This window comes from Tetrahymena thermophila (assembly GCF_000189635.1).
Source record: "Tetrahymena thermophila SB210 genomic scaffold scf_8254652, whole genome shotgun sequence".
NCBI lineage: Eukaryota > Ciliophora > Oligohymenophorea > Hymenostomatida > Tetrahymenidae > Tetrahymena > Tetrahymena thermophila.
In genome coordinates this window covers 431,669-459,487 of record NW_002476420.1, presented here as the reverse complement: position 1 = coordinate 459,487, position 27,819 = coordinate 431,669, and the positions used below count along the sequence as shown (strand labels likewise).

At 21.7% G+C, this 27,819-nt stretch overlaps 11 protein-coding genes across 11 annotated transcripts; 8 read left to right on the top strand and 3 right to left on the bottom strand. All coding sequences in view use genetic code 6, as the record gives it.

The window, feature by feature from the left end:
• Window positions 1–407: 407 nt before the first annotated feature.
• Window positions 408–2,572, top strand: TTHERM_00382210 (EF hand protein; the record flags this gene model as incomplete). Its single annotated transcript, XM_001015505.2, has 2 exons — window positions 408–1,730; window positions 1,838–2,572. The coding sequence occupies 2 exons, from the start codon at window positions 408–410 to the stop codon at window positions 2,570–2,572; spliced, it is 2,058 nt and encodes a 685-aa protein (XP_001015505.2).
• Window positions 2,573–3,668: 1,096 nt separating this feature from the next.
• Window positions 3,669–6,541, top strand: TTHERM_000382209 (EF hand protein; the record flags this gene model as incomplete). The annotated part of the gene is made up of 12 exons (XM_012797529.1): window positions 3,669–3,767; window positions 3,903–4,140; window positions 4,228–4,331; window positions 4,439–4,543; window positions 4,669–4,945; window positions 5,010–5,075; window positions 5,139–5,272; window positions 5,521–5,743; window positions 5,801–5,891; window positions 5,948–6,043; window positions 6,173–6,416; window positions 6,467–6,541. 12 exons carry the CDS (start codon window positions 3,669–3,671, stop codon window positions 6,539–6,541), a joined length of 1,752 nt encoding a protein of 583 aa, XP_012652983.1.
• A 522-nt stretch (window positions 6,542–7,063) lies between these two features.
• On the bottom strand, window positions 7,064–8,795 carry TTHERM_00382200 (hypothetical protein; the record flags this gene model as incomplete). The annotated part of the gene is made up of 2 exons (XM_001015504.2): window positions 7,375–8,795; window positions 7,064–7,217 (listed from the first exon to the last, which is right to left on the bottom strand). Exons 1-2 carry the CDS (start codon window positions 8,742–8,744, stop codon window positions 7,064–7,066), a joined length of 1,524 nt encoding a protein of 507 aa, XP_001015504.1. The 5' UTR covers window positions 8,745–8,795.
• Window positions 8,796–9,540: 745 nt separating this feature from the next.
• Window positions 9,541–11,563, top strand: TTHERM_00382190 (cation channel family protein; the record flags this gene model as incomplete). The annotated part of the gene is made up of 7 exons (XM_001015503.2): window positions 9,541–10,248; window positions 10,322–10,361; window positions 10,422–10,510; window positions 10,569–10,761; window positions 10,844–10,919; window positions 10,977–11,430; window positions 11,519–11,563. The coding sequence occupies 7 exons, from the start codon at window positions 9,541–9,543 to the stop codon at window positions 11,561–11,563; spliced, it is 1,605 nt and encodes a 534-aa protein (XP_001015503.2).
• A 367-nt stretch (window positions 11,564–11,930) lies between these two features.
• On the top strand, window positions 11,931–13,098 carry TTHERM_000382189 (cation channel family protein; the record flags this gene model as incomplete). The annotated part of the gene is made up of 3 exons (XM_012797528.1): window positions 11,931–12,048; window positions 12,103–12,207; window positions 12,260–13,098. 3 exons carry the CDS (start codon window positions 11,931–11,933, stop codon window positions 13,096–13,098), a joined length of 1,062 nt encoding a protein of 353 aa, XP_012652982.1.
• Window positions 13,099–14,022: 924 nt separating this feature from the next.
• Window positions 14,023–14,842, bottom strand: TTHERM_00382180 (hypothetical protein; the record flags this gene model as incomplete). The annotated part of the gene is made up of 2 exons (XM_001015502.2): window positions 14,023–14,045; window positions 14,320–14,842. 2 exons carry the CDS (start codon window positions 14,840–14,842, stop codon window positions 14,023–14,025), a joined length of 546 nt encoding a protein of 181 aa, XP_001015502.2.
• A 775-nt stretch (window positions 14,843–15,617) lies between these two features.
• TTHERM_000382179 (cation channel family protein) lies at window positions 15,618–16,462 on the top strand (the record flags this gene model as incomplete). Its single annotated transcript, XM_012797527.1, has 2 exons — window positions 15,618–16,322; window positions 16,397–16,462. 2 exons carry the CDS (start codon window positions 15,618–15,620, stop codon window positions 16,460–16,462), a joined length of 771 nt encoding a protein of 256 aa, XP_012652981.1.
• Window positions 16,463–17,387: 925 nt separating this feature from the next.
• Window positions 17,388–18,595, top strand: TTHERM_000382178 (cation channel family protein; the record flags this gene model as incomplete). The annotated part of the gene is made up of 4 exons (XM_012797526.1): window positions 17,388–17,466; window positions 17,701–18,162; window positions 18,348–18,484; window positions 18,569–18,595. The coding sequence occupies 4 exons, from the start codon at window positions 17,388–17,390 to the stop codon at window positions 18,593–18,595; spliced, it is 705 nt and encodes a 234-aa protein (XP_012652980.1).
• A 572-nt stretch (window positions 18,596–19,167) lies between these two features.
• TTHERM_000382177 (hypothetical protein) lies at window positions 19,168–19,812 on the top strand (the record flags this gene model as incomplete). The annotated part of the gene is made up of 1 exon (XM_012797525.1): window positions 19,168–19,812. One exon carries the CDS (start codon window positions 19,168–19,170, stop codon window positions 19,810–19,812), a length of 645 nt encoding a protein of 214 aa, XP_012652979.1.
• Window positions 19,813–21,154: 1,342 nt separating this feature from the next.
• Window positions 21,155–25,672, top strand: TTHERM_00382170 (cation channel family protein; the record flags this gene model as incomplete). Its single annotated transcript, XM_001015501.3, has 12 exons — window positions 21,155–21,862; window positions 22,021–22,060; window positions 22,126–22,214; window positions 22,294–22,483; window positions 22,582–22,657; window positions 22,727–23,103; window positions 23,352–23,813; window positions 23,902–23,960; window positions 24,009–24,152; window positions 24,331–24,616; window positions 24,677–24,772; window positions 24,834–25,672. 12 exons carry the CDS (start codon window positions 21,155–21,157, stop codon window positions 25,670–25,672), a joined length of 3,366 nt encoding a protein of 1,121 aa, XP_001015501.3.
• Window positions 25,673–26,667: 995 nt separating this feature from the next.
• TTHERM_00382160 (small guanosine triphosphatase family Ras-related in brain (Rab) family protein) lies at window positions 26,668–27,632 on the bottom strand (the record flags this gene model as incomplete). Its single annotated transcript, XM_001015500.2, has 5 exons — window positions 26,668–26,733; window positions 26,788–26,880; window positions 26,944–27,159; window positions 27,329–27,472; window positions 27,600–27,632. 5 exons carry the CDS (start codon window positions 27,630–27,632, stop codon window positions 26,668–26,670), a joined length of 552 nt encoding a protein of 183 aa, XP_001015500.2.
• Between the last annotated feature and the right edge of the window lie 187 nt (window positions 27,633–27,819).

The following is a 27,819-nucleotide window of genomic DNA, read 5'->3' as shown; positions in this document are numbered from 1 at the left end:
TTATCTAATCAAATAAATAAATAAATAAAATAAATCTTTATCATTTATTAAAAATCTTTTAAAACTTAAAATAATAAATCTATGTTTAAAAAATTAGCAATTTTTTATAAAAAGTTATTTATTTAAAACCTCTCTTCAACATTATAAGAGTAATTAAAATAAATTAGTAACTTGATAATTTAGAAATAGAAATAATAGCTATAATATTATTAATTTCTTGTTAAATTAAATTTAAAATTTACCTAATTTACTTCTTAGGTGAATCAGAAATAGATATTTAAATATTTACCAAAAACAAACAAACAAACAACTCTTTTATTATATTGCTGATTAATTTTAATCAATTGCAAAGATACTAATTAGTTAAATATTAAAATACTACTAAATAAATAAATATAATATCACAAATGATTGATGTCATATTCTGCTCCGAATTCGATTTACTCAAAGGATGCGTTGTCAAGGCTCATTACCCTGAGAATTTCGAATACGATGAAATTACTCTAGCAGCATATATGCTGCCTGATGGTGTTTAAAAATTTGATAATGATATCAGTGTTTTTAAATATAAATTAAAATAAGTTGTTGACCAAAAAACACATAAATTAGTATCTGAAATTAACTTAAATAGTTCTAAAGAATTGGTTGATTTGTATAAATTTAACAACTAAAAAGATGATTGGGAAATATATCAAACTAATTGCTCACTTACTGCTACTAATTTAGGAGATTTTATAATATTTTCTACTCCTGAAATAGAATTTGGAGCTGAGAAATAAATATTCAGATTTCAAACACATAAAGATATTTAATATCGTAAACTGAAGGACGATTTTTACTCATTTTATACTTAAATTGAAGGGGAATCGTATGGGATTCTATTTAAAATGGGAGCTCAGAGTTAATAAAGGAAAAGTTTATATTCTTTTATGGAAAAATTTGAAGAGTAGCGTTTATATGAGAGTCAATTAAGACTATCTGAATTATCTCTTAAAAGTGTTGATAATTAGTAATAAATATAGTTAAATGATGATATGCAGTCTCTAAAGTAATAACAAGAAGTAATTAATACAAAAGTAGAAAATGAGTACACTTTTTATACAGTGATAAAGAATAAAAGGGATTAGCAATTTAAAAGAGGGAACTTAACAAGAGCAATAACAATAGCTTCATAGAACAATGATATATTATATTATTTTGAAAAGGCACTTAAGTACTATGTGGATTTATACATTGAATTTCCTATTGAAGATGACACAACTCCCGTTTTAAAACTGCTTGAAGATGCATTTAATGCAATCAATAAGTTAAATATTCCTTAAAAATACCTTTAAATGCAAGAAGATTAGCTAGTTTATTGGGAGGATCTCTTAAATAGAGGATATGATCCTTCTTCTGTAAATCAAATAGATTTTGCTTTAAATGAGTGGTTTGTTTATACAGTCTAGCCAAACGATTCAATTTTTAAAGATTTTACAAATGCTAGTCTTATCGATTTGATAAAGAGATTCTAAGACCAAGTTATGAAAATTTGGGCTGCTATCTTAAAGGAGTAAAGAATATTGTTTGTAGGATATGATAAAAGTATAAGAGAATGTGTAAATTTTGCATCAAGTATTTAATTGCTGGCATTACCTCTCAACTTATCAAAGAAAATACATCTTTACTGTCATCTCTAAGACCTCTCTTTTGTAGAAAAAAAATCATATATAGCAACTGTTTCTAATCCTGTAAATAAAATTTCATTAAAAATAATTAATAAAATGTTTAATTTATTAATTTTAGTTTTTAAAAATTTGCAATAAATAACAATTTTTTTCTAAAACATTTTTTTTAGCTATTTGAAAACAGAGAAAGCTGGTGGGATGTTTGCTGCAACATATAAGATGGCTCTGTCAAAGAAAGTGAAAAGCTTAGCACCTTAGAAGCTATGGTAGAGAATAAAATATAATAATTAGATAAAGAATTTTATAAAGAAGTGGAAAAGAAGATTTAAGATGGCACTATTGATGAGTACGGAGTAAGACAGTTATTTTTTAATTACACGAAGTATACTTTAGATTTTATGATGAATACAAGCAACCTAATTGATCAAGGTAAAGAAGACAAATTGTTATAATAGTCGTTCCAAAAAAGAGCATAAAGATTCGCAAAAACCAGCTATTATTAAAACATTATACAAGACGAAGAAAATTAAAGAAATAAGTTTAAATAATTTTTTGGTGAAACAAGTTACATTTAACTTTTTGAGAGTCTTTTAATATTAAAGGATACTAGAATTTTAAATGATTTAGAATTGATTACTCTTTATACAGCTATAACTACTTATGCAAAGACAGAATCCTAGTTGCTATTAGTTTTGAGATATATTTTCCATAAAAAAAATAGTCTAGATTCTATCGGTATAGGACTCTTTTCAAAATCAGAGTAAGTTGTTAAAAAAAACTTATAAATGCTTTAGCATATCGAAACCTTTCCTATTGGTAAACAGGTACTGAAATCCTTTTCTTTTATGATGCTCTATGCCTACGAAAATATGAAAACTAGATATTAATTTACTAAATTTAAATGAAATTTATTTAATATTAATTTATAGATTATTTTTCCATTAATTTTATGTCATTTATACTTGCTTTTTATATAGTTAATTTATATTATAATTTTTCTTCGTTCACAAATATAAAATTTATGGATATAAATAAATAGAATAAATAATTTTGGAATAAAAATATTTTTAATTTATTGAATTAATTTATGAAAAATTTATATTTTATTGAATTAAATAATAATATAAAATAAATATAATAAAACTACTTATTTATTTATAAAGATTTTTATTATTTCACATCAAAATTTAATTGAAAAATGTTATTTTAAAAACATTTTAAATCATAAATATACATCTTATAACGAGTTAAAATATAAATAAATAATTTCTTTGATATTTTGAATTTAAAAATCATAATAAAAGTAGTATTTTTTCTAAGCAACTTAAAAACCAGTTATTTTGAAAATCTAATTAAAATATCTAACTCATTAATTTTTTATCTTAAAATTCAATTATTGTTTTATCTTGTTTTTTATGGTAGGTAGAAAATCCATCATTTGTTTGTTATTTATATGTAAAAGGTAAGTTATTTTTTAGATTGAATATTTAATCCTTTTTTTATTTATAAAAAAGCTAATTAATTCTTCATTAAAAAATGTTTTATGTTTTAAATATAAAAAGAAGTGTAATTTTTGGTGAATTTAAAGTAGTAAATTAATCAATCGATTAGCTTTTATAATTAATTATAGTGATGAAATTATCTATCCTTTTATTTATTTATTTTTTGTTTTTACTTGCTTGTAATTTTTAATATTGTTAATTTATGGATTTTTGATGAGTTGAAGGATGGATTATGAAATGAGTTTAAATTTTCAAAAAATATTAAATTAATGAAAGACAAGATATATATTAAAATCAAATAATTATCTAAAGTGAAATTGATTTTTCTTTAAAAAAATAAATAAATAAATTATTAATTGATTAGATATAGAAGCCGTTTAAGCTTGCGCTTTAGTTAAAATAAATAATCGCATTAAAAATTTAGGTAGTTAGAAAAAGAAAGAGTCTTAAGCGATCATATTAGTTAGGTTGAATAGTAAACTATTTAGTAAGTAAGTAAATGATTGATTCCAAGAAAGGATTAAGCGAGAGCTAGCAATTTAAACCCCCTACATACAATTAGAATGTGAGATACATATTAGCAAAACAAAAAATAGATGTAATTAATTAATTATCTTTCTACTTACTCAACATGAATTTAATGCTTAAAAATCGAGATTCCTCAAATTGACTAACAATTTAAAATTCATTTATTAGATCATATTTAAAAAATTATTTTGTATTTGATTAATAGGATTTGTTTTTGAAATTCTTGAGTTAGCCAACAACAAATGATGTTATTTAAAATTTGCTTAGAGATATTAAAAGTGGAACAGTTAACGAAAATAACTTGCCAAATCCAATTTTTACATCTCCAAAAATCACATTATAAAATTCAATGACTTCTTCAACAATACTTCTTAATTCACCTATTTCTAAATCACCTTAAAAGCATCAACCTGTTAATTCTCCTCGCTCTCCTTCTGAAAAAGGTAATTGATTCATTGATTGATACATTAAAGATAAAGAATTTAGAAATTTATAATGAGCCTAGATTCTAATTTAAATGAAAATATTAGAAAATAGACATAAGAAGAATTAGCTAGAAGCCTCACCAACTAACAATAAGGGAAATAAAGCAAATAATATGTCAGCGTCAACCCTACTAGCTAATAGTTAATTAGTAAATTAAATTTAAAGCGTAGCAGCTAATAGAAAATATAAAGAATTTATGCTACCTTTTAAATTAAAGATATTGATTAAGTTACAATCATTTTGGTATTATAAAAGATGTAAAGCATGGTCGTTAATAAAGCAAATTATGATGAAATACCTTAATTCTATTTCGGAGAACCAACTAGAATGCTCGACCCTTCTGCATAAGAAGAATAAAATGTAATAAACTAATTAATTACTTTCCTTACTCTCTCTCTCTCTCTCTCTCTCACTTACTTATATTAGATTATTTATAAATTCTAACTACCTTAATTTCAGCAAAATATTTTAAATTTAAATAAAAGAAAATAATAAGTGAAGTGTTTGGTAGAAAGACAGAAATAGAAATGAAAGATTTTAATGACTTAACAACTAAACTTGCCGATTTGCCTAACTTCTTTAATTAGCTGCTCTTCAATAAAATCGATAAATAGAAAAGTGGTAAAATAAGCAAGCAGGTATTTATAAATTATTGGAAGAATGAGCTCTAATTAAAAGACCAAAAAGAAAGGTGCTTCCATGTTTTAAAAAAATAATCAAATGAATTTATAGAAAGAGATGACTTTTTACCAATGATGAAAGGTAATCTAAATATTTAAATTTTTCTCTTTGTAAAATTGTTTTTGTATTGAAAATTAATTAATAGTCTTACTAGAAACTCACCCTGGTTTGGAATTCTTAAAGGCTACTCCTGAATTTTAAGACAGATATGGTAAAATATAAAAATAATTTAAATTTTACAATTTCATTCTGATTTTTATAAAATAATTAATAGCTGATACAGTTGTTATTAGAATATTCTTCATTGTAAATAGAAGAGATAATGGTCGCATTTCCTATCAAGAATTTAAAAAGAGTAACCTTTTCCAAGTATTTTAGCAAGTTGATAAAGAAGAAGACATAAACAAGGTATTCAGTCTATAAAATTTATTTTTCTTTCAATAATTAAATAAAAAAATAATTTCAAATCAATCATAAATATTTAAAATTAATATAAGAAATTATATGAAAATTTATCATGTTAAATTTACACAAATTCTTTATTGATTTATAAAGAGAAAATTCAAAAAAAAAAGTGCTATCTCTATTTTATTATTTTATTATTATTTTTTTAGGTTTTTTTTAAATTGAAAAATTTTATTTGCTAACTAAATTAGATAAGGGACTTCTTCTCATACGAGCACTTCTATGTTTTATATTGTAAATTTTGGGAGTTAGATACAGACCACGATTTTTATATCACAAAAGAAGAGTTTAGTAAGTACTCTGGACATGCTCTTTCAAGAAAAACTGTAGATAGAATATTTGAGTAAGCTCCAAGGAAGTTTAAGTGTACTGACCCAACAAAAGCTGGATTTATGGGATATGAAGATTTTATTTGTAATAAATAAATAGTATTTATAGACTTTAAAGTAAATTTTGTTAAAAATATTTTAGGGTTTGTTTTAGCTGAAGAAGATAAAACCACTTTGACTAGTTTAGAATATTGGTTTAAGGTAGTAGATTTAGATGATAATGGAATAATTACGTAAATTTATTATTTAACTAAGAACTTTCAGTTAGTTTTTTTTGAAAATTAAATAGAGGCTTTGAAATGAATTGGTTTTTCGAAGAATAAAGATAAAGATTGGAGTATTTGAATCACGAAAATGTCTTATTTGAAGATATTGTATGCTAGATGTAATTTTTATTATTAATTTTCACATCATTTATTTTTTTAATTATTTCTTGACTATTTATTTTCGCTTCTAAGCATATTTTAAATAAATAAATAAATTAATTAATTAATTAACTGTATTATAAATAAAGGGTAGATTTGCTTAAACCTGAAGATGACATTAAATTTTATTTCAAACATTTTAAGGCTAAATAAAATGTTTGTGGAATATTTTTTAATTTCATGACTAACTTAAATAAATTAGTGCAATATGAGCAAAGAGATCCTTTCTAATTAAAACACGAATTAAATGAACACCCAGATTACACAGAATGGGATAGATTTGCATAAAATGAATATTAACGCTTAGCTATGGAAGAAGAGAATCAAGAAAATGTAAAATTTAATTTAGACAAATCAAATAAAATTAAAAAATTTTTAAAAAGGGAGAAGTATTTAACGATGGCATCGATCCATGGGATTAGGATGGAGGTGAAAATCAGCCATTTTCACCAATGTGATTTGTTAATTTTTATTTCAAAATTTTAAAAAAGAAATAACTCTATTTTTAATGTTTGGTTAAGCTAATTAAAATCAAGAAAAAATGCAGTAAAATCATAATAATAAAATATAGCTTTTAAAGAAATACGTACAGAATTAAAATAATCGTAGCATAATATTCTTCATTTACATCCTACAACAAACATAACAAAATATGAGTTTGATTAAAAAAACCTGCAATTAAATATAGAATCTATAAACAATTAATTATTAAATTAAGAAGTTAGTTAATTTGTTAGTTAGTTAGTTATTTAATAGCTAGCTAATTAATTAATTTCATTTATTATTTATTTAATTTCTACTTATCAATTAAGAAATTAATATAAAGTAATTTATTTTATGTAATTAAGTAAGTACTTTGTAAAATTTAATTATTAATATCTCATCTTAAAGCCTATTTATTTATTGATCTATCGATAGATCTTTTTTAAACTATCTTTCTTTTATATTTAATCATCAAATAATAATTTAAAGCTATTTTATCATTTGCTTGAAATGTATTGCTTCACAAAGGTTAATGCAGCATCTCTAAAAGATTAATTTTAAATTATTTACTATTTAATAAAATCCATAGCTTAGTTATTATGACTTGCTTATTCGCTTTTCATTACTGCTGTAAATCCTCTAAATATCAACCTATTTAATAAAATTTTCAATTTTAATAAATTATTTCATTTTGAAAATTTATCTTAAAAAATTTAGTTAAAATAGAAAAAAATAAATATTGTTTAAAAGGTATATTTTTTATTTATATATTTATTTCAAAAAATAAATTCAAATTTATTTATTTTACTCTGATTCTTGTAAGATTTGTTGTTAAGGCTTTTCTGGAATACTTTGTTTGAATGGTTCAGAATTATGAGTGGTTGCTTAGTTTAAATTTACACTTTGATTATTTTAATTATCAAGTTTAGCTACAGATTGTGGTTTGGTATTTTCATTATTAATAGTATTTTTTTTAGTTTTTTAGCTATTATTGGTTGTTGAAGTTGGATTGATATCTTTTAAAATTTTAGAAGATTATGATTATTGTTATTAGCTAACTTTTATTTTATTCAATGATTTTATATTTGATTGAGATTACTATGAGCTCTCTGTTTCCTTAATGATAGATAGTGTACCTTACTTAGCTTTTTTTTGTTTTGTTTTTGGGGAACCTTTCTCTTTTTTAGATTTTAATTTTGATTTTGAATCAGTAGATTTTAACTTTGTTTAAGATTTAACAGATTAAATATCTTTCATACTTTCTTTACTTTGCTGCACCTTCACAGGTTAATAGTCAAGCTCTGAAAGTTAATTTTTGCTTGTATTTAATTACTCATGAATTTTATCTGCTTCCTGTAAACCTTTTATAATAGAATACTCTCTCTCATTAAAATTGGTTTAATTTAGTGAAGCTTTATTTTAATTTCTATCTTCAACTTCCTCCAGCAAACTCAACATTTGTTAATACTCAAGTTTACTGTTTTGTATGACATTTTCAAAAAGCTATGTTTTTTCTTCCCTCTTTTTTTCTGCTAATACTCCTCTCTATATTAATTGATTTAATTATTGAGATATCTACATGCTCTTCAGATGAAGATCATAATTATTTTATTCTTAAGCATACAAATCATTTGAAGATTTATTCACTAAATCAACATTCTTCGGCAGGTTACCTTCGAAATTTTGAGCAAATAAGTTAACAGATGGTACTTTGAATCTACCATTCTTTATGTAATCCTATTTTTCTTTTGAGTTTGGTCTTTCAAAAGATTATTATAATGAATTATCTTAGCTGTTATAAAAATCTTTTCTGGCTTCCAACTATTTTTAAATGCAATTATTAACATATTCGCTAGGAGTTTATCCATTTAGAGGTCTTTTCTTTGAGCTATTTGAAAGAAACTAGTCAAAATTATTGGAAGCTAAAAGCGGATTAGAACTTGTCAGCTTTATTGAGTTTGATCTATTTTCTTTCTAAAGATTTTCATATTCCTGTTAATATTATTACTGGTAATATGTGGGTCTTCCGTTATTATTGTCTAACAAACTAGAGTATTTATATTTGGCATGCACCTAACTATTATTATTTGTGGATATTTCTGGCTTTTCATTCAGTTAATTCAACCTTTACTGATAATCATATAAAACTTTCTTCTCACCATCTTTAAGCAATTCCATTTTATTCAATTAATTAATTAAATTTTTAAACAAATAAATACTGATTCTACGAGCATCAATAAAATTTATATATATTTTATTAGTCTATGCTTCTTTTTTTTGAAAATTTTTGAAAAAGAATCATTTGCAATCAATAATTGAATACTGAATTGAATCTTAAGAGTTGAGAAATCTAAATAGCAAAATAAAATATTAACACAAAAATATTGAATTGATTTATTTAAAAAAACTATTATAATATCAATTATAAAATAGTGAATTTTTATAAACTATCTCTTTCACAAAATTATTTGTTGCTAATAATATGATAATAAAATTTTGAAATATTTGGGAAGTCAAAATTTTCATAACTTAGTTAAATTAAAAATAAAATGCTTTTAGAATTAATAAAGAAACAGTAGGATTTATGATAAATTTGTGTCTCAGAAAGAATAATATGAGTCAAAATTAATTATTTTCTAATACGCTTGACAATCTTAAATATGAAATAATACATGACTAATACTCACTGCAATCTAAAATCACATATAAAATAAATGAAATATTAATACAATTTATTCTTTTATCAAGAATTAATTTTGTTAATGAACTATTGAAAACAAACAAACATTTATTATATCCCCTTTAAATCTTAGTCTATTATAATTTATATAAACATTTCATAGAAAGAAGTGTAAAAATTAACTAAAGTAAAAAGCACCATAATCTAAAATAAAAAGAGAAACAACAAATTATAAATAAATAAATAAATAAATACTCTTAATCTGATTAAATTATTCTATTTTTATATTGATAAATGTCAAATTAATCGCTTTAAAATTAAAGTAGCTTAGATACAAGTTTTTAAAAAGGAGCTTTAAAGAGATGTTAATGGACTTAAAATATGCATATGCAGAAATTTATTATAGATGAATAAATTAGCTCATCGTAATCTATTAAAGCGAATGATAACATAAGATAAAATAATTGCTTAGATGTTAGCATTCAGAATCCACACTTACCTATTAATGCCAGTTTCATAATAACTGATAGCTATGATTAAAAAAAACAAGATAATTTTACTTAAGAGTATTCATAGTATAACACAATAGATGTTTCATAATAATTTGATCCTATTAATTAGGAGATGTAGTAGAATTAAGTTAATCAATAAGAATGTGCTCTTGAGCAGAAAAGTATATTGACTTAAACTGAAAAAAAAGAAGAAACCACTGTAGAAAATGATGACTATAATTCTGATTATTAAAAGTAAATGCTATTTTCTAACTACTATGTACAAGACTCCCTAAATTTTGGAAAGTGTTTATTTGAGAGGCTAGGTATAAATGGGAAATATACTTTGTCACAAAGCTTAGCTCTTTTTTTTAATATTCACCGCTTTGTAAAGAAAGTGAAAAATACAGAAAAAAATAAATTTAGAAATCTAACTCTAGCTCAACATGAATACATTAATGATATTTCATCGAATTATAATTACTTCTTACACAGAAATAAGTTTAGGACAGTATTCATTTTTTTCATTTAAAAAAATATTTTAACTCTACTTATTTCTATTAAATTCATTAATTTTAAAACAGACTCCTAACCTTTACGAGCAATGGAAACATAAGTTTGCGTGTAAGTTAGTTTATAAAAAAAATGTATTTATTTCATTAAAATTAATTTATTTTATCTAAGAATTAAACTTAAGAAAGAAACTTTCAGACTTCACATTTGGTAGAATTTTGATAAATTTTGCAAAAAAGTTAGATTTTATAATTTTGCCTGTATTTATTTATTTAATTAATTAATTTTTTGCTACTTTTTAATTTTTTTTTTAAATAGAACTCTACCTTTTATACAATTTTTAGTATCACTATGCTTATCATCATACTAAGAATTATTATTTTTGTTCCATTATTCCTCTCATAGCAGCAAAATACTCAAATAGAATTTGTTAAAGGATCAGGCTATTTATGGAGTAATATACTATCTTGCTTAGGTTTTTGTTTCGAAATAATATTTAAGTTAAATACAGGTAGGTATATATTCAATTAGTTATTCATTTCTAAATATATAGCAAATTTTTCTAATTCAAACTACTCTATTAAAATATTAAGCTATTTACATCAGAGGAGAGCTTATTTATCAAAGGAAGAAAATATTTAAACGTTTATTGAAATCTAAGAAATTATTGTAAATTATTATGATTTATTTATATTTTTTATTGGATTATAAAATTTTAAAATATAGTTTAGATATTTTATTAACTGTTATAATCATATTTACCAGTGCTTACTCTATGGATTACATTTCTTTTTTGTTATTATTTAAAGTTAAAGATTTGTAGCAAATTCTCTTGTAATTAGAGCTAAAATATTAATTAAAAGGAAATCTTTAAGCTTTAATAGAAATGATTAAACTCATTTTTTTCATTTTATTCATGGCTCATATGGTAGCGTGTGGAGCAATGTTTATATAAAAAATTGAGCTATCTTCTGAATACAACAAAGTCTGGTTTACATAAAATTTAAATTAATCATGGATAGAAATGTATGTAAATGCTTTTTATTGGTCTATTGTAACCATGGTCACCCTAGGTTATGGTGATATTATTCCTGTTACTCTCTGTAAAAATTTTTTTAGCTAAAAATAACACTTTTTTGCCTAGCAAAAAAAATAATTCATTTAAATTTTGAATAAAATTGTATTTTTTATAAAATTGACAATTTAAAATTGATTGAATAAAATATATTTAGATAAATTAAAATTATAAAATTATATTTTATTAATAGATGAAAAAATATAATATAAGAGGAAAAGTGAGGTCTGGCGATTGATTTTTTTAGACTAGCTTTTTAAAACAAATTTATAACATTATAGTTACTAATCATGGATAATCAAGCTGATGATAATCAAAACTTTACATTATTTTTTATTATATTTTAAAAATAATGGAAATAAAAATTTGAAAATAATTCACTTACTTATTTATTTATATTTGATTATTGTTAAAAAATTTTATAAAATGATTAAAAGGAAAAATTTAAAATGATTTAAGATGAGTTAAACTTTAATTTTTATCAAAAATCTGGATTCATGTGTTAAAGCTGTTTTTCTTTTAAACACCGATTTAACCAATGCCCATATATTTTATACTAATCTCCTAAAGAAAAGATAATCAGCCTACATTTGAAAAGCTCGAGCATGAAAAACAGAGTAGATTTTAAAAGAAAAAAACCTAAATCTGTTAATCCAAGATCAATTTTAGTGCTTATTAAATAAGATGCAGAAGTTTTATAGCATTCATAGCTATTTTCTTAGGGTAAGTAAAATAAATAATTTAATGGTTAAATTAATTAAATTAAATTTTAATTAGATGAAATAATACATTCTAAATTTGATCTTTAGCCAGTGCATGCAGCTTTGAAACCTTTGGCGAGTAGCAAAAGTTGTAATAGTTGTACATTAATAAGCAGCTAAAGTAAAAAATAATATTTATAATTTATAGAAGTAAAATTATTTTAACTTTAAAGAAGTAAGATAGAGGAAGGATAGTAAAAAGTTATCTATTTTTTTAAATGAAGATATACAGTAAAATCCTAAAAAAAATAAAGGTAAGCTAACATGTATTATAAATTAAGCAGAAAATATGTATGAAAGTTTTCCAAGGGTGCAAAAAAATAATAATTTTTCAATTCAAACGCAAGCAAGAGGCTAAGAACTGGAGTCTTTTTCTTCAAAAGCAATAATTATAGAAAATGATTCTTAAAATAAATAGCTTGTTTAACAAATTATTTAAGAAGAATAAGATGATACATCAATTAAAAGCTAGTAAAATGATGAAAATTTAGAAATTTAAAATAATAAAAAGGAAGATTAATTAATGTTAAAAAAGCATAAAATACTCTATTAATTTAATGAAGAAAAACCTAATTATCAAGCTTAAGAAGATTAGAAGACAAGTTAAAATTTAATAGAAATCAATAAATAAAATTCTAACAGTTTTCTTTCCTAATTAATAATTGATAACTCTTAAAAAGCTTTATTTGATTAAGAAACAATTAATGAATATAACTAAGAAGCAAGCATTTAATATTTTAATTTAACTAATTTTGAAAAAGGAAAAGACTATTTGATTTACTTTCCCCATAATAATATAACAAAAGTGCTAACTTAAATTGAGTAGTTAAGAAGAAAGAAACTATAAAAATTCTTAAAAATAAAATCTAAAAAATCTACACCTAAAAAAGTTTGCAAAATAGAGCTGACTTAGAGAAAATCTGTATTCAAATAACTTAAAGCAGATATACTTTCTTTTTAAAGTGATAAGAACTAAAATTAGTAAATTAGATAAATAAATACCAGTAATTGATAAATTTGAATTATGATTGTTATATTTTATATTTAAAATTTAAATTCTTTAATTAATTTCAATAAATAATCTTGATTGAAAACTATTGTTCGATATTAAAACTATATTTATAAATAAAACAAATTACCATAGTTTCTTTTACATTAACATCAGAAAAAAAAATTTTGTGAAAAATTAGAGAGTTAATTAAAATATAGACACAAAAACTATCGAATAAAACGGGTTTCCAATATATCTCTGATCTTACAATAAATATTATTTCCTACTCACTAAAAATATTATTAGAGGATAGCAATTATTGTTTTTCAAACTAAATTTATCTAAATTTTCTGATAATATTTATATTTAAAATTTATTTATTTTATTGATATTTATTTGAAATATTTATTTAAACTTTTTTTCTCAATTAAGAAGCATCTATCTGTCAATTAGTAATTATCTTATTCTAATAAAAAATTAAATATTAATTATTTTTGATACACTGGTAGAATTATTTTATAGCAATAAGCTAATATATAAATTTAAATGATAAATATTTTTAAAGAAAGTATTTAAAGGATTTAAAAAAGTGGCTTAAATAACTTTTTTTTAAAGAGTTTTTATCAAATATTTATTGTTATTTCATTTATTAATTTTGATTGGCTCTAATTTTTGCTTTAAAAGTATTCTAATGCAAATATTTTAAAATAAAATTAATCTATTATTTATATTTAATTAATAAATTTAAAAAATAACATGGTAGCTATGACAATAATTATTGTCTTGAAAAGAATAATTATTAGTCTACCTACTTGAACTTGTTTAATTATTATTATTGTAAATTATATAATAAATTTCTAAAAGTTAACCAACGCTATAAATAAATAAATAACCAACTAAAGGGTTAGTAAATTTAACAAGGAGAAACTCTAAATAATTCAATAATCAAATAAATGTCAAATAAATAGCTTTAACATTAATATAGTTTTGAGTAAAATTATTAATAAGGTGCATAAAAGAGAAGCATATGGACTTTAAATGTTAGATAATAAAAAATAAATATGGATGATTATATTTATTCTTCTTAATCTATTTAAAGTAAATTTTTATCTGCGTCCTGTAAACCTTTTATAATAGATTACTCTCTCTCATTAAAATTTGTTTTATTTATGGAAGCTTTATTTTAATTTCTATCTTAAACTTCCTCCAGCAAACTCAAAATTTGTTAATACTCAAGCTTACTGTTTTGTATGACATTTTCAAAAAGTTATGTTTTTTCTTCCCTCTTTTTTTCTGTTAATACTCCTCTCTATATTAATTAATTTAATTATTGAGATATCTATATGCTATTGAGATGAGGATCATAATTATTTTATTCTTAAGCATACATATCATTTGAAGATTTATTCACAAAATCAACATTCTTCGGCAGGTTGCCTTCGAAATTTTATGCAAATAAGTTAACAGAAGGTACTTTGAATCTACCATTCTTTATGTAATCCTATTTTTCTTTTGAGTTTGGTCTTTCAAAAGATTATTATAATGAATTATCTTAGGTCTTCTAAAAATCTTTTTTGGCTTCCAACTATTTTTAAATGCAATTATTAACATATTCGCTTAGAGTTTATCGATTAAGAGGTCCTATCTTTGAGCCATGCACCTAACTATTATTATTTGTGGATATTTCTGGCTTTTCATTCAGTTAATTCAACCTTTACTGATAATCGTGTAAAACTTTCTTTTCACCATCTTTAAGCAATTCCATTTTATTCAATTAATTAATTATATTTTTAAACAAATAAATATTGATTCTACTAGCATCAATAAAATTTATATATTTTTTATTAGTCTTTGTTTTTTTTTTTTGAAAAAAGAATCATTTGTAATCAATAATAATTGAATACTGATTTGAATCTTATGAATTGAAAAATCTAAATAGCAAAATAAAATAAATAAATAAATAAATAAAAATTGAATTGATTTTTTTAAAAATTATTTTTATATGAATTACAAAATAGTGAATTTTTTAAACTATCACTCTCACAAAATTAAATTTTGCTTTTTATTTTATTATAAAATTTTGAAATATTTTGGAAAATTTATTTTTCAGAATTTAGTTAAATTAATAATAAAAATCCTTTAAAAATAATAAAAAAGCAGCAGGGTTTATGATAATTTTGTGATTTAGAAAGAATAAGATGAGTTATAAATTAATTATTTTTTAATATACTCGATAATCTTAAATATAAATAAAATACATGACTAACTCTCACTGCAATCTAAAATCAGATATAAAATGCATTAATTAAATATACGGTTTAGTCTTTTACTTATATGCAATTGTTATTAAAGAACTGTTGATATCAAAAATATATACCTTTTAACTCTTAGTCTATTATAACTTATTTAAACATTACAGAGTAATAACAAGAAGAATTAACTAAATTAAAAAGCACCAAAATCTAAAATAAAAAGAAAAACAACAAATAGATAAATTAATACTCTAAATCTGACAAAAAAATTTATATTTATATAGATAAATGTCAAATTAAACTCTTTAGAATTAAAGTAGCTTAGATACAAGTTTTTAAAAAGGAGCTAAAAAGAGATGTTAATGGACTTTAAATATGCATATGCAGAAGCAGAGTATAGATGATTAAATTAACTCATCGTAATCTATTAAAGCCAATAATAATATAAGATAAAATAATTGCTTAGATGGTAGTATTTTGAATCCACATTTACCTGTCAACGCTAGTTTCATAATAACTGATAGCTATGATTCGAATAAACAAGATAATTTTACTTAAGAGTATTTATAGTATAACTCAGTAGATATTTCATAATAATTTAATCCTATTAAATAGCAGATGTAGAAATAAGCTAATTAATAAGAATGTACTTTAGAGCAGAAAATTATATTGACTTAAATTGAAAAAAAAGAAGAAATCATAGTAGAAAATGATGACTGTAATTCTGATTATTAAAAATAAATGCCATTTTCTAACTATTATGCAGGAGATTCCTTAAATTTTGGAAAGTGCTTATTTGAGAGGCTTGGTATAAATGGGAAATATACTTTACCATAAAGCTTGGCTCTTTTTTTTAATATTCACCGCTTTGTAAAAAAAGTGAAAAATACTGAAAAAAATAAATTTAGAAATCTAACTCTAGCTCAACACGAATACATTAATGATATTTCATCGAATTACAATTACTTCTTACACAGAAATAAATTTAGGACAGTATTTATTTTTTTTCATTAAAAAAAATCTTTTAGCTCTACTTATTTCTATTAAATTAATTCACTTTAAAACAGACTCCTAACCTTTACGAACAATGGAAACATAAATTTGCACGTAAGTTAATTCATAAAAAAAAGTGATTTACTTAAAATTAATTTATTTTATCCAAGAATTTAACTTAAGAAAGAAACTTTCAGACTTCACATTTGGTAGAATTTTGATAAATTTTGCAAAGAAGTTAGATTTAATAATTTTACCTGTATTTATTTATTTAATTAATTAATTAATTACTTAATTAATTTCTTTTCACTTTTTAATTAATTAATTTTGTTTTAAAAATAGAACTCTACTTTTGATACAATTTTTAGTATCACTATGCTTATCATTATACTAAGAATTATTATTTTTGTTCCTATATTTCTCTCATAGCAGCAAAATACTCAAAAAGAGTTTGTTAAAGGATATGGCTATTTATGGACTAATATACTCTCTTGCTTATGTTTTTGTTTCGAAATTATTTTTAAGTTAAATACAGGTAGGTAGATATATATTGAATAAGTTATTCATTTTTAAAATATACAAGTAGTTATTCTAATTCAAATTACTTCTTAAAATATTAAGCTATTTACGTCAGAGGAGAGCTCATTTATCAAAGGAAGAAAATATTTATGCGTTTAATGAAATCAAAGAAACTATTGTAAATTATTATGATTTATTTATATTTTTATTTTATATTTTTTATTGATTTTATAAAATTTGAAATATAGTTTAGATATTTTATTAACTGCTATTATCATATTTACCAGTGCTTACTCAGTAGATTACATTTCTTTTTTGTTATTATTTAAGGTTAAAGATTTGTAGCAAATTCTCTTATAATTAGAGCTAAAATATTAATTAAAAGGAAATCTTCAAGCTTTAATAGAAATGATTAAACTCATTTTTTTCATTTTATTCATGGCTCATATAGTAGCGTGTGGAGCAATGTTTATATAAAAAATAGAGCTAACTTCTCAGGAAAACAAAGCCTGGTTTGCATAAAATTTAAATGAATCATGGATAGAAATGTACATAAATGCTTTTTATTGGTCTATTGTAACCATGGTTACCCTAGGCTACGGTGATATTATTCCTATTACTCTCAGTAAAAATCTTTTTACCTCATAATAATAATACTTAAAAAATTATATTTTTTACCTAGCAGAAAAAATAATTCATTTAAATTTTAAATAAAGTTATATTTTTTATTAGTTTGACAATTAAAAAATTCATTTTAAAAAAATTGAATAAAATATTTTTAGTAAAAAATAAAATTTAATATTTAAAAAATGATATTTTGTTAATATTTAATATTTAAAAAATGATATTTTATTAATAGATGAAAAAATATATGCTATAGGAGTAGCTTTAGTTGGCTGTTTTATATTATCATACTCTATGAATTAAGTTGGTGAGATATTGAATGGATTAGCCAAATCTAATACTATGTTCAAAGAAAAATTGCAACAATTGAATAACTACTTTAGTAAGAATTGCTTAGAAAGAGACTTGCAACTCAAAGTCATAAAATACTACGAGTATCTTTAGTAAGAAGATTAGGAATGTATTAATGAAGGTTATAAACTAATCTAACAACTTCCAGATTAATTGAGAAAAGAAATTTAGTCTAAATTATATCAAAATTTATTTTTAAATAAGAAATTTTTCTCTCTTAATTTTAGTAAAGAATTTCTTCACAGTTTATCTCTTAAAATCCAAGAAGATGTACTTCACCCAAAGCAAATTTTATATCAAAAAGATGAACATCCTTAAAGATTGTATTTTGTATTGAATGGAAAAAGTATTTCAACATACAAACATGATTCATTCATATAATTAAACATTTTTTAATTAATTTAAAAAAAAAAAGTTGAAATATTTCTAAACACACCTAACAAAAGCAAATCTATCTAAATCAGGAAAATAAAAGTATACCTTTAAATTATTTTTTCTATTTTTTATTCAGAAATTTTAATAAGAAAAAAGGAGAAATGATAGGTGAAATAGAGTTTTTTAGTGATAAATAGTATGAGCAAAGCGCAAAGTCAATGTCTGTTACTAATGTTGCTTATATTGAAAAAGCAGACTTTTTAATAGAACTTTACAAATACCCAACTGACTATGTAATTTAACATTTTTTTTATAACTTAGAAATTAATAGTGAATGTTTGAATAAATCAAAGAATAATTAAATGCTTTCTTAAAAGCTTATCTTATATACTGTAACATTTTGATTATCATCAATAAAAAATAACGAAAAACTTATGAAAGTTAATTTTTTACCAAAATTTATCATAAATAAAAATGAATTAAAAAAAATGGCTTAGAACTAACAATTTCAAATATATTTTTATTTAATTTTCAACTCAGTAAAACCTAAACCACTAGACTTTAATTAGGAGTTTGGTTATAATAAAATTGAAATCAATCTATTTTAAAAATGATTACTCACTCAATTATTTATTTATTTATTCATTTACTTATTTATTTTTTTATTTATTTATTTATTTATTTATTTATTTTTTATTTATTTATATTTGATTATTATTAAAAAATATTATAAAATTGTTAAAAGGAGAAATTTAAAATGATTTAAGATCAGTTAAACTTTAATTTTTATAAAAAATCTGGATTCATGTGCTAAAGCTGCTTTTCTTTTAAACACAGATTTAACCAATGCCCATATATTTTATACTAATCTCCCAAAGAAAAAATAATTAGCCTACATTTGAAAAGCTCGAGCATAAAAAACAGAGTAAATTTTTAAAGAAAAAAACCGAAATCTGTTAATCCAAGATCCATTTTAATGCTCATTAAATAAGATGCAGAAGTTTTATAGCATTCATAACTATTTTCTTAGAGTAAGTAAAATATATAATTTAATAGTTAAATTAATTAAATAAAAATATAATTAGATGAAATAATTCATTCTAAATTAGATCTTTAGTCAGGGCATACGACTTTGAAACCTTTGGCCAGTAGCAAAAGTTGTAATAGTTGCACTATTATAAGCAACTAAAGTAAAAAAATAATATTTATAATCTATTTAAGTAAAATTAACTTTATTTTAAAGAAGTAAAATAGAGGAGGAATAGTAAAAGGTTATCTATTTTTTTAAATGAAGATATACCATAAAATCCTAAAAAAATAAAAGGTAGGCTATCATATATTATAAATCAAACAGAAAATATGTATGAAAATCTTCCAAGAATGCATAGAAATAGTAATTTTTCAGTTCAAGCTCAAACAAGAGGCTAAGAACAGGAGTCTTTTTCTTCAAAAGCAATAATTACAGAAAATGATTCTCAAAATAAATAGCTCTTTTAACAAATTTAAACTTAAAAAAGATTTTAAGAAATAATTTAGGAAGAATAAGATGATGCATCAATTTAAAGCAAGTAAATAGATGAAAATTCAGAAATTCAAAATAATAAATAGGAAGATTAAATGACCTTAAAAAGTCCTAAATTATCCTATTAATTTAATGAAGAAAAACCTAATTATCAAGCTTAAGAAGAATTTAAGGCAAGCTAAAACTTAATAGAAACCAATAAATAAAATTCTAACGCCATGATATCCTAATTCATAGATAACTCTTAAAAAACTTTATTTGATTAATTAACTATTAATGAATATAATTAGGAAGCAAGTTTTTAATATTTTAATTTAAGTAATTTTGAAAAAGGTAAAGATTATTTGATATACTTTCCACATAATAATATAACAAAAGTGCTAACTTAAATAGAGTAGCTAAGAAGAAAGAAAATATAAAAATTCTTAAAAATTAAATCTAAAAATTCTTAATCTAAGAAAATCTTCAAAATAGAAATGAGCTAGAGAAGGTCTGTATTCAAATAACTTAAAGAAGATGTACTTTCTTTTTCAAAAGATAAGAATTAAAATTTGTAAACTAGATAAAAAAATATCATTAATTAATAAATTTGAATTTAAAAATTAATTCAGACTAGACTGACTGCATATATTTATTTTATATTTAACATTTCAATTCTAAAATTAATTACAAAAGTCATATTGAAAATTTATTTTTATTTAGCAAAGCTATTTTTTAAAGCAAAAAAATTATCATAATTTCTCATTTATTAACGCCATAAAAAAATATTTTTCATAAATAAGGGCTAATTATTTTAATTAATTTTAAAATCATTAATACCCAAAACACTAGATTTTAATTTGGAGTTAGGCTTTCCTATATATTATATTTCCTACTCGCTAAAAATATTATCATTATATGGCAATTATTGTTTTTCTAACTAAATTTTCTGATAGTATTGATATCTAAAATCTATTTTATTGATATTTTTTTGAATTTTTTTAACATTTTTTTCTAAATTTAGAAGCTTCTATCTGTTAATTATGTAAATTAGTAATTATCTTATTCTAATAAAAAATAAATATTAATTATTTTTGATACACTTTTAGTAAAAAAGTAGCTTAAATATCTTTTTTTAAAATATTTATTGTTATTGCATTTATTTATTTTGATTGACTCTAATTTTTGCTTTAAAAGTATATTAATGCAAATATTTTAAAATAAAATTAATCTACTATTTATGTTTAATTAATAAATTTTTAAAATAATATGGCAGCTATGACAATAATTATTGTCTTGACATGATTAATTATAAGTCTACCTGGATGAACTTTTTTAATTGTTATTATAGTAAATTATTTATAAAATTTCTAAAAGTTAGCCAACCCTATAAATAAATAGCCAACTAAAAGCTTAGTAAATTTTAAGAGAGGAAACTCTAAACAATTCAATAATCAAATAAATGTCAAATAAATAGCTTTAACATTAGAATAGCTTTGAGTAAAACTATTAATAAGGTGCATAAAAGAGAAGCCTATGGACTTTAAATGTTAGATAATAAAAAATAAATATGGATGATTATATCTATTCTTCTTAATCTATTTAAAGTAATATGAACATAAAGTCAAATAATAATCATTTAGAAAGCAATAGCTTTTCAAAGGATACCTCATAAGTTGATTTAAGTTAAATAGTGACTGATAGTTACAACTCAAAAAGATAATAGAATTTTGTTTAAGGGTAATCATAGGATAACAAAATTTATGTTTCATAATAGTTAGGATCTACAATCTAAGACAAGTAGAATTAAAAAAGCCAATCAGAAAGTCTTTATGAGCAGAAAACGATTATAATTTAAAATGAAAAAAAAGAATAAGTAATTCATGAATAAGACGATTGTACTTCTATTTATTCAAAAAAATTAACAAGTAAACAAAACATCGAAGACAGTGTTAATAAGGGATAATGCTTATTTGAGAGGTTAGGTATAAAAGGCAAATTAACACTATCATAAAGTTTGGCTCTTTTCTTCAATATTCACCGCTTTGTTAAGAAGGTAAAAAGCACTGAAAATAATAATTTCAGAAACCTAACTCTCTCTTAGCATAAGTACATCAATGATATATCATCTAATTATAGTTATTTCTTACACAACAATAAGTTTAGAATGGTAAGCTATTTTAACTTTCTTTTTATGCATTAATTCTACAAGAAATTAAGAAAGAAAGCAAACAAGCAAAAAGAAATTAAAGAATAATTGTTTAATTTTTACCAAATTAATTGAAATTTATTTAAACAATTTATAATAAATTAATAAAAAATAAATAGACTCCTACATTTTTTGAGCAATGGAAGTACAAAATATCTTGTAATTAATTATTCAATTTCATCATAAGAAATTATTTTAATTTAAAAATTAATATAAAACCCAAGAGCTTGATTTAACAAAGAGACTTTCTTCTAGCTGTTTGGGTAGACTTTTAATCAAATTTGCTAAAAAGTTAGACTTTGTAATTTTGCCAGTATTTATTTATTTAATTTACTTTTAATTGAATAATCAATCATATTTATTTATTAATTTATTTTATTAACTACTAACAGAATTCTACTTTTTATACTGTCTTTAGTGTTATTATGTTTGTAGTAATACTCAGAATTATTATTTTTATTCCCATATTTCTCTCTTAACAAGAAATAACTGAAAAAGATTATGAAGGATCGAGTTATATTTGGTTTAATATTCTTTCATGCTTATGTTTTTGCCTCGAAATCTTATTTAAGCTCAACACTGGTAATTAATTAATCAATCAATCAATCAATCAGTCTTTCTATTTATCTATTATTTAATTTTAATCAGAAGCTTTTTAATACTAAACTATTTTAAATAAGCAATTTATATCAGGGGAGAACTTATTTGCAGAAGAAGGAAAATATTTAAGCATTTGATGAAATCTAAACAGTTAATGTAAATTATAATAACCTTATGAAGTTCTTTCTAATTTAATTTTTTTCTAATTTTTATAAATAAACATAGATTAGATATTTTTTTAACTACTATCATCATATTTATTAGTGCTTATTAAATGAATTACATTTCATTTTTATTGCTCTTAAAAGTGAAAGATTTGCAGTAAACTCTCATGCAATTAGAATTAAAATATTAATTAAAAGGTAACTTATAAGCTTTGATAGAAATGATTAAACTTATCTTTGTAATTTTGTTTATGGCTCATATTGTTGCTTGTGGAGCTATGTTTATACAAAAAATAGAGATATCTCTTGGAAACAATAATGCTTGGTTTGCATCACATTTATCAGAATCATGGCTTGATAAATATATCAACGCTTTTTATTGGTCTATTGTTACTATGGTTACTCTAGGTTATGGTGATATAGTTCCAATTACACTCAGTAAATTTATTTATTTATATAATCTAAATCCTCCTATATTATCTATTTATCACCCACTTAAATATTCACCTCTTAAAATGAAATATTTTAATATTACATTCAGAAAATTAATTTCTATAGTTCATGTTTACGAGAAACTACTTTATACAAAAAAACATTTTTTTAAAATTAGCATAAATCAATTTTTTGTTTAAATTTATATTTGTTATTCAAATAAAATAATTAACATATTTATTTATTTTGCATAGATGAAAAATTGTACGCAATTGGAGTGGCTTTAGTAGGTTGCTTTATACTTTCTTATTCTATGAACTAAGTTGGTGAAATATTGAATGGATTGGCCAAATCAAGCACACTTTTTAAAGAGAAATTGCAACAATTAAATAACTACTTTAGTAAGAATTACATAGAAAGAGACTTGTAACTTAAAGTCATAAAATACTACGAGTATCTTTAATATGAAGATTAGGAATGCATAAATGAGGGTTATAAGCTTATTCATTAACTACCAGATTAATTGAAAAAAGAAATTTAGTCTAAATTATATCAAAATTTATTTTTAAATAAGAAATTCTTTTCTCTTAATTTTAGCAAAGAATTTCTTCACAGTTTGTCTCTTAAAATCCAAGAAGATGTACTCCACCCTAGATAAGTTTTATACCAAAAAAATGAATATCCTTAAAGACTGTACTTTATATTGAACGGAAAAAGTAATTCAAGATTAAAAATAAACTAATTTGAAATTTTACAATATAAATAAATAATGATTTTTTTTTTCTTAAATTAATAAATCAAAAGTTGAAATATTTTTTGATGCCACAGACAAAAAAAAATCTTTTTAAGTCAGAAAAATAAAAGTAAATCTTTTAAAAATATTTTATTTTCTACTTTGAAAATTTAATTAGAATAAAGGAGAAATGATTGGCGAAGTCGAATTTTTTAGTAATTACTAATACGAGCTAAGTGCAAAATCAATGTCTGTAGCTAATTTGGCTTTTATTGAAAAAGAAGATTTTCTACAAGAACTTTATAAATACCCAACTGATTATGTAAATAAATACTTTAAAATATTTAGCTTATTTCATTTAAAAAATGTAAAAAAAGTATTTTTAAATAATTTTTTTCTTTTTTGAGAATATTAAAATTATTAATTTATCTTAAAAGAAAAATGCTAAAATTAATTATTTATTTTTTTTGAAAATATTGTTTTAATATTTTGAATGAAAGGAAAAATTTAAAATGATTTAAGATCAACTTTGTTTTAAATTGTACTAAAAAACTGGGTTCATGTGTTAAAGTTGCTTTTCTTTTAAGCATAGATTGAACTAGTGTCCATATATCTTATACTAATCTCCTAAAGAAAGAATAATCAGTCTACATTTGAAAAGTTAAGGTGTAAATCACCGATAATCATTTTAAAGAACTAAACTTAAATCTGCAAATACAAGATCAATTTTAATGGTTATTAAATAAGACGCTGAAATACTGGTGCAGTCTTTACTATTTTCATAAAGTAAAATTAAATTTATTTATTTTTAAAAGCTTTAATTAATTAAATAAAATTTGAAAAAAGATGAAATTATACTTTCTAAAGGAGATGTTTAACAATAAACTTAAAAACCTTTCACTAGCAGCTTAAATTGTAATAGCAGCAATTATATTGGCACAAGTAATTTTAATAAAGTATTTTTAAATTATTAACATACAAACAAACATTTAAATTCGAATAGAAGGAAAAAAGAGGAAGGAGTCTTAAAACCTAACTATTTATTTAAATGAAGATCCTCATTAAATTACTAGAAGAAAAATGAAAGCTAAGCTAACTTGTATAATGAATTAAGTAGATTCTGCAAATGAAGGCTTAAATAAGATACCTAAAAATAATAATTTTCAAAGTTAAGCACTTCTAAAATACCAAGAGTCTGAACTAACATCCTCTAAAGGGATATTACCGGAAAACGATAATAACTAATTTTTTTCATAATATTAGTAATAAAAAGAATAAGCGGACATATAAATTGAAGAGAAAGATGAGACTTCAATAAATAGTAAATTAATAGAATAAAATCTAGGATCCTAAAACTGTAAATTGGAAGAATAATAAATATACAAAAAGCGTAAAGTTTCCTATTAATATAATGATGATAAACCTATTTATTAAACTTAAGATGATTAAAAAACAAGCTTAAAAATAATAGAAACAAATAAATAGACTTCTAACAACATTCTATCTTAAATCATTATAGAAAACTCTTAAAGAACTTTACTATTTGAATAAGAAACTTTGAATGAGTAGTTAACAAAGCAGATAAGCATATAGCATTTTGATTTAATTCATTTTGACTAAGGAAAAGATTATTTGATATACTTTCCGCACAACAATTTAACAAAAGTGCTTGCTTAAATAGATTAGATAAGAAAATAAAAAATGCAAAATATCTTAAAAGCCAAAGTTAAAAAATAAAATACAAAAAAAATAGGCAAGATAGAGCATAGAAAGAGAAAATCTGTTTTCAAATAGATTAAAATAGAGTCATTTTCTCTTTAAAGAGATAAAAAGTAAATATGAAAAAATCTGATAAAATCAACCATAATCAAAATATAATAAATGAAGAGATAATTTTTATTTTTCATTCATTAATACAAAGAGAGGACTAAATTTTACATTTAATATGGTATTCCCTCATTTTCTTGGTTCTCTTATCTGGGAAAATTTTGGTAACTAAATTAGAGAAAAAATTTATCAAATAAATAACCAAAATTGTAGCTTCTTCTCATATCACAGGTCGGAACTAATACAGTATTTAAACTCTAATAAAAATCATATTAATAAAAAAAAGTATTTCAAATAAATCAAAACTTTCACCTTTTAATGTATCGAGAATTAATAATTTAAGTAATAATTTCATGATTTTAATTAAATCCTCTTTTAAATATTTATAAAATGTAAGCAATATCTTTGATTTTAAAAATAGGTATGATGTTTATCTATTAAATAAAATAGGAATTATCTTTTATCTAAAAAAAATATTATGAGCCTTATTTATCAATATTTTTTAAATAATTTTCATTAACTTGTTAATTAATAATTCTAATATTTAAAACTTAATTGAGTACATATTAAGATATCAAATATATATTAGTTATGTAATTTTTATATACTAAATTATCACTTTTATTATATGTCCTAAAGGAAAATTATAATTTGTTTACTATCAATCTATAAATTAGTAAATTTCACAATAATTGGTTTTTCAATTATTAAAATTATATTAAATTAGCTAAAAATTGATTCATAAAAATTACAAATAATAACAAATTTACAACCAAAAAAGAACAAATTTGAAATATTTTAACTTTCTTCAATATTTTTATTATTTAAATCATTTTAATATTTAATTTTAGAATGAATGAAAGAAAGAGGACATTTTATAGATTTATATATATATATATTTATTACTAATGTAAATTATTTTAGAATTAATTTAATTTATTTATCTATTAATCTTTAATATGTAATGCATATTTAATTATTTTTTAATTAGTACAGTAAACAATCATCAATCATTTCAATTTTTGTTTCTGAGTTTCTAACATATCAACGCACTTTTAGAAGAGCTTTTCGAATAACTAGCAATTTTTAATAAATAGATAAATATTTTTATGGATTTGTTAATTTTTTACTTCTTTAACATTATCTCCAGTGTTTGCTGAAGTTTAAAAGTATTCCCATCCTCTTTTTCTTACAAAAGCTGTGATTTCACTTTGTTCTACATCCTATTTGATTGTGAGAATATATATATATATAAATATTTGGCAACAATAAATTTATGCGTTTACTTTAGAACGAACATCAGATTTGTTTCCAACTACGAAAATGACAGAGCGAGCAAAATCAAGTCCATTTTCTTTCATAACTCTTTCCCATTTTATTAAGTTAGTAAATGATTCTCTATTTTCTAAATCAAAAACTAATATAACTCCTTATGCATCTTTAAAGAAAGGGTTTCTAATTTCCTCATAATCATCATCTCCACTGAGATCAAAGAAGTTTACCTTTAATAATAAAGTTGTTTAGATAAATAAAATTAGCAATTAATGAAATATTTTAAGAAAAAGCTTTTATTTTTATTGCTTTTACAAAATTAATATACCATTTTTTATATTAATTCTTAATTTGCATTTATTGATTAAATGAAAGATAAAACAAAAAAATGATAATTACTGCAGTTTTTTTCCCCATGACTGCCATTTTTTTCACACCATAATCAACTCCTATAGTTGTTATATATTTATTGACAAATCTCTCTTCACAATATCTCTTTATCAAGCATGATTTTCCAACTTAAGTGTCTCCTACAGACAAAATCTAAACATAATATAAAATACTAATTAATGGATGTAATTATAGCAAAAATTAAAAAAATCTAGTAAGAGTATAACAAAATTTTGCTCAAAACTTAAAAATAAAATAAATTTATATGAAATAAATATACTTTTAACAGGATTTATGATTCTGAATCTGCCATTTCACAAGTAAATTTTTAAAAAATAAATAATCAATATTGAGATATACAAATTTTTGTTTGAATTTTTGGTTTTTGATGAATATATTTAAATTTTTATCAAAGACTTTCTAACGATAAATAAAAGACACAAAGAGGATAAAGTCATAAAGATATATCATATCAACATAATATGAATGATTAATATTAT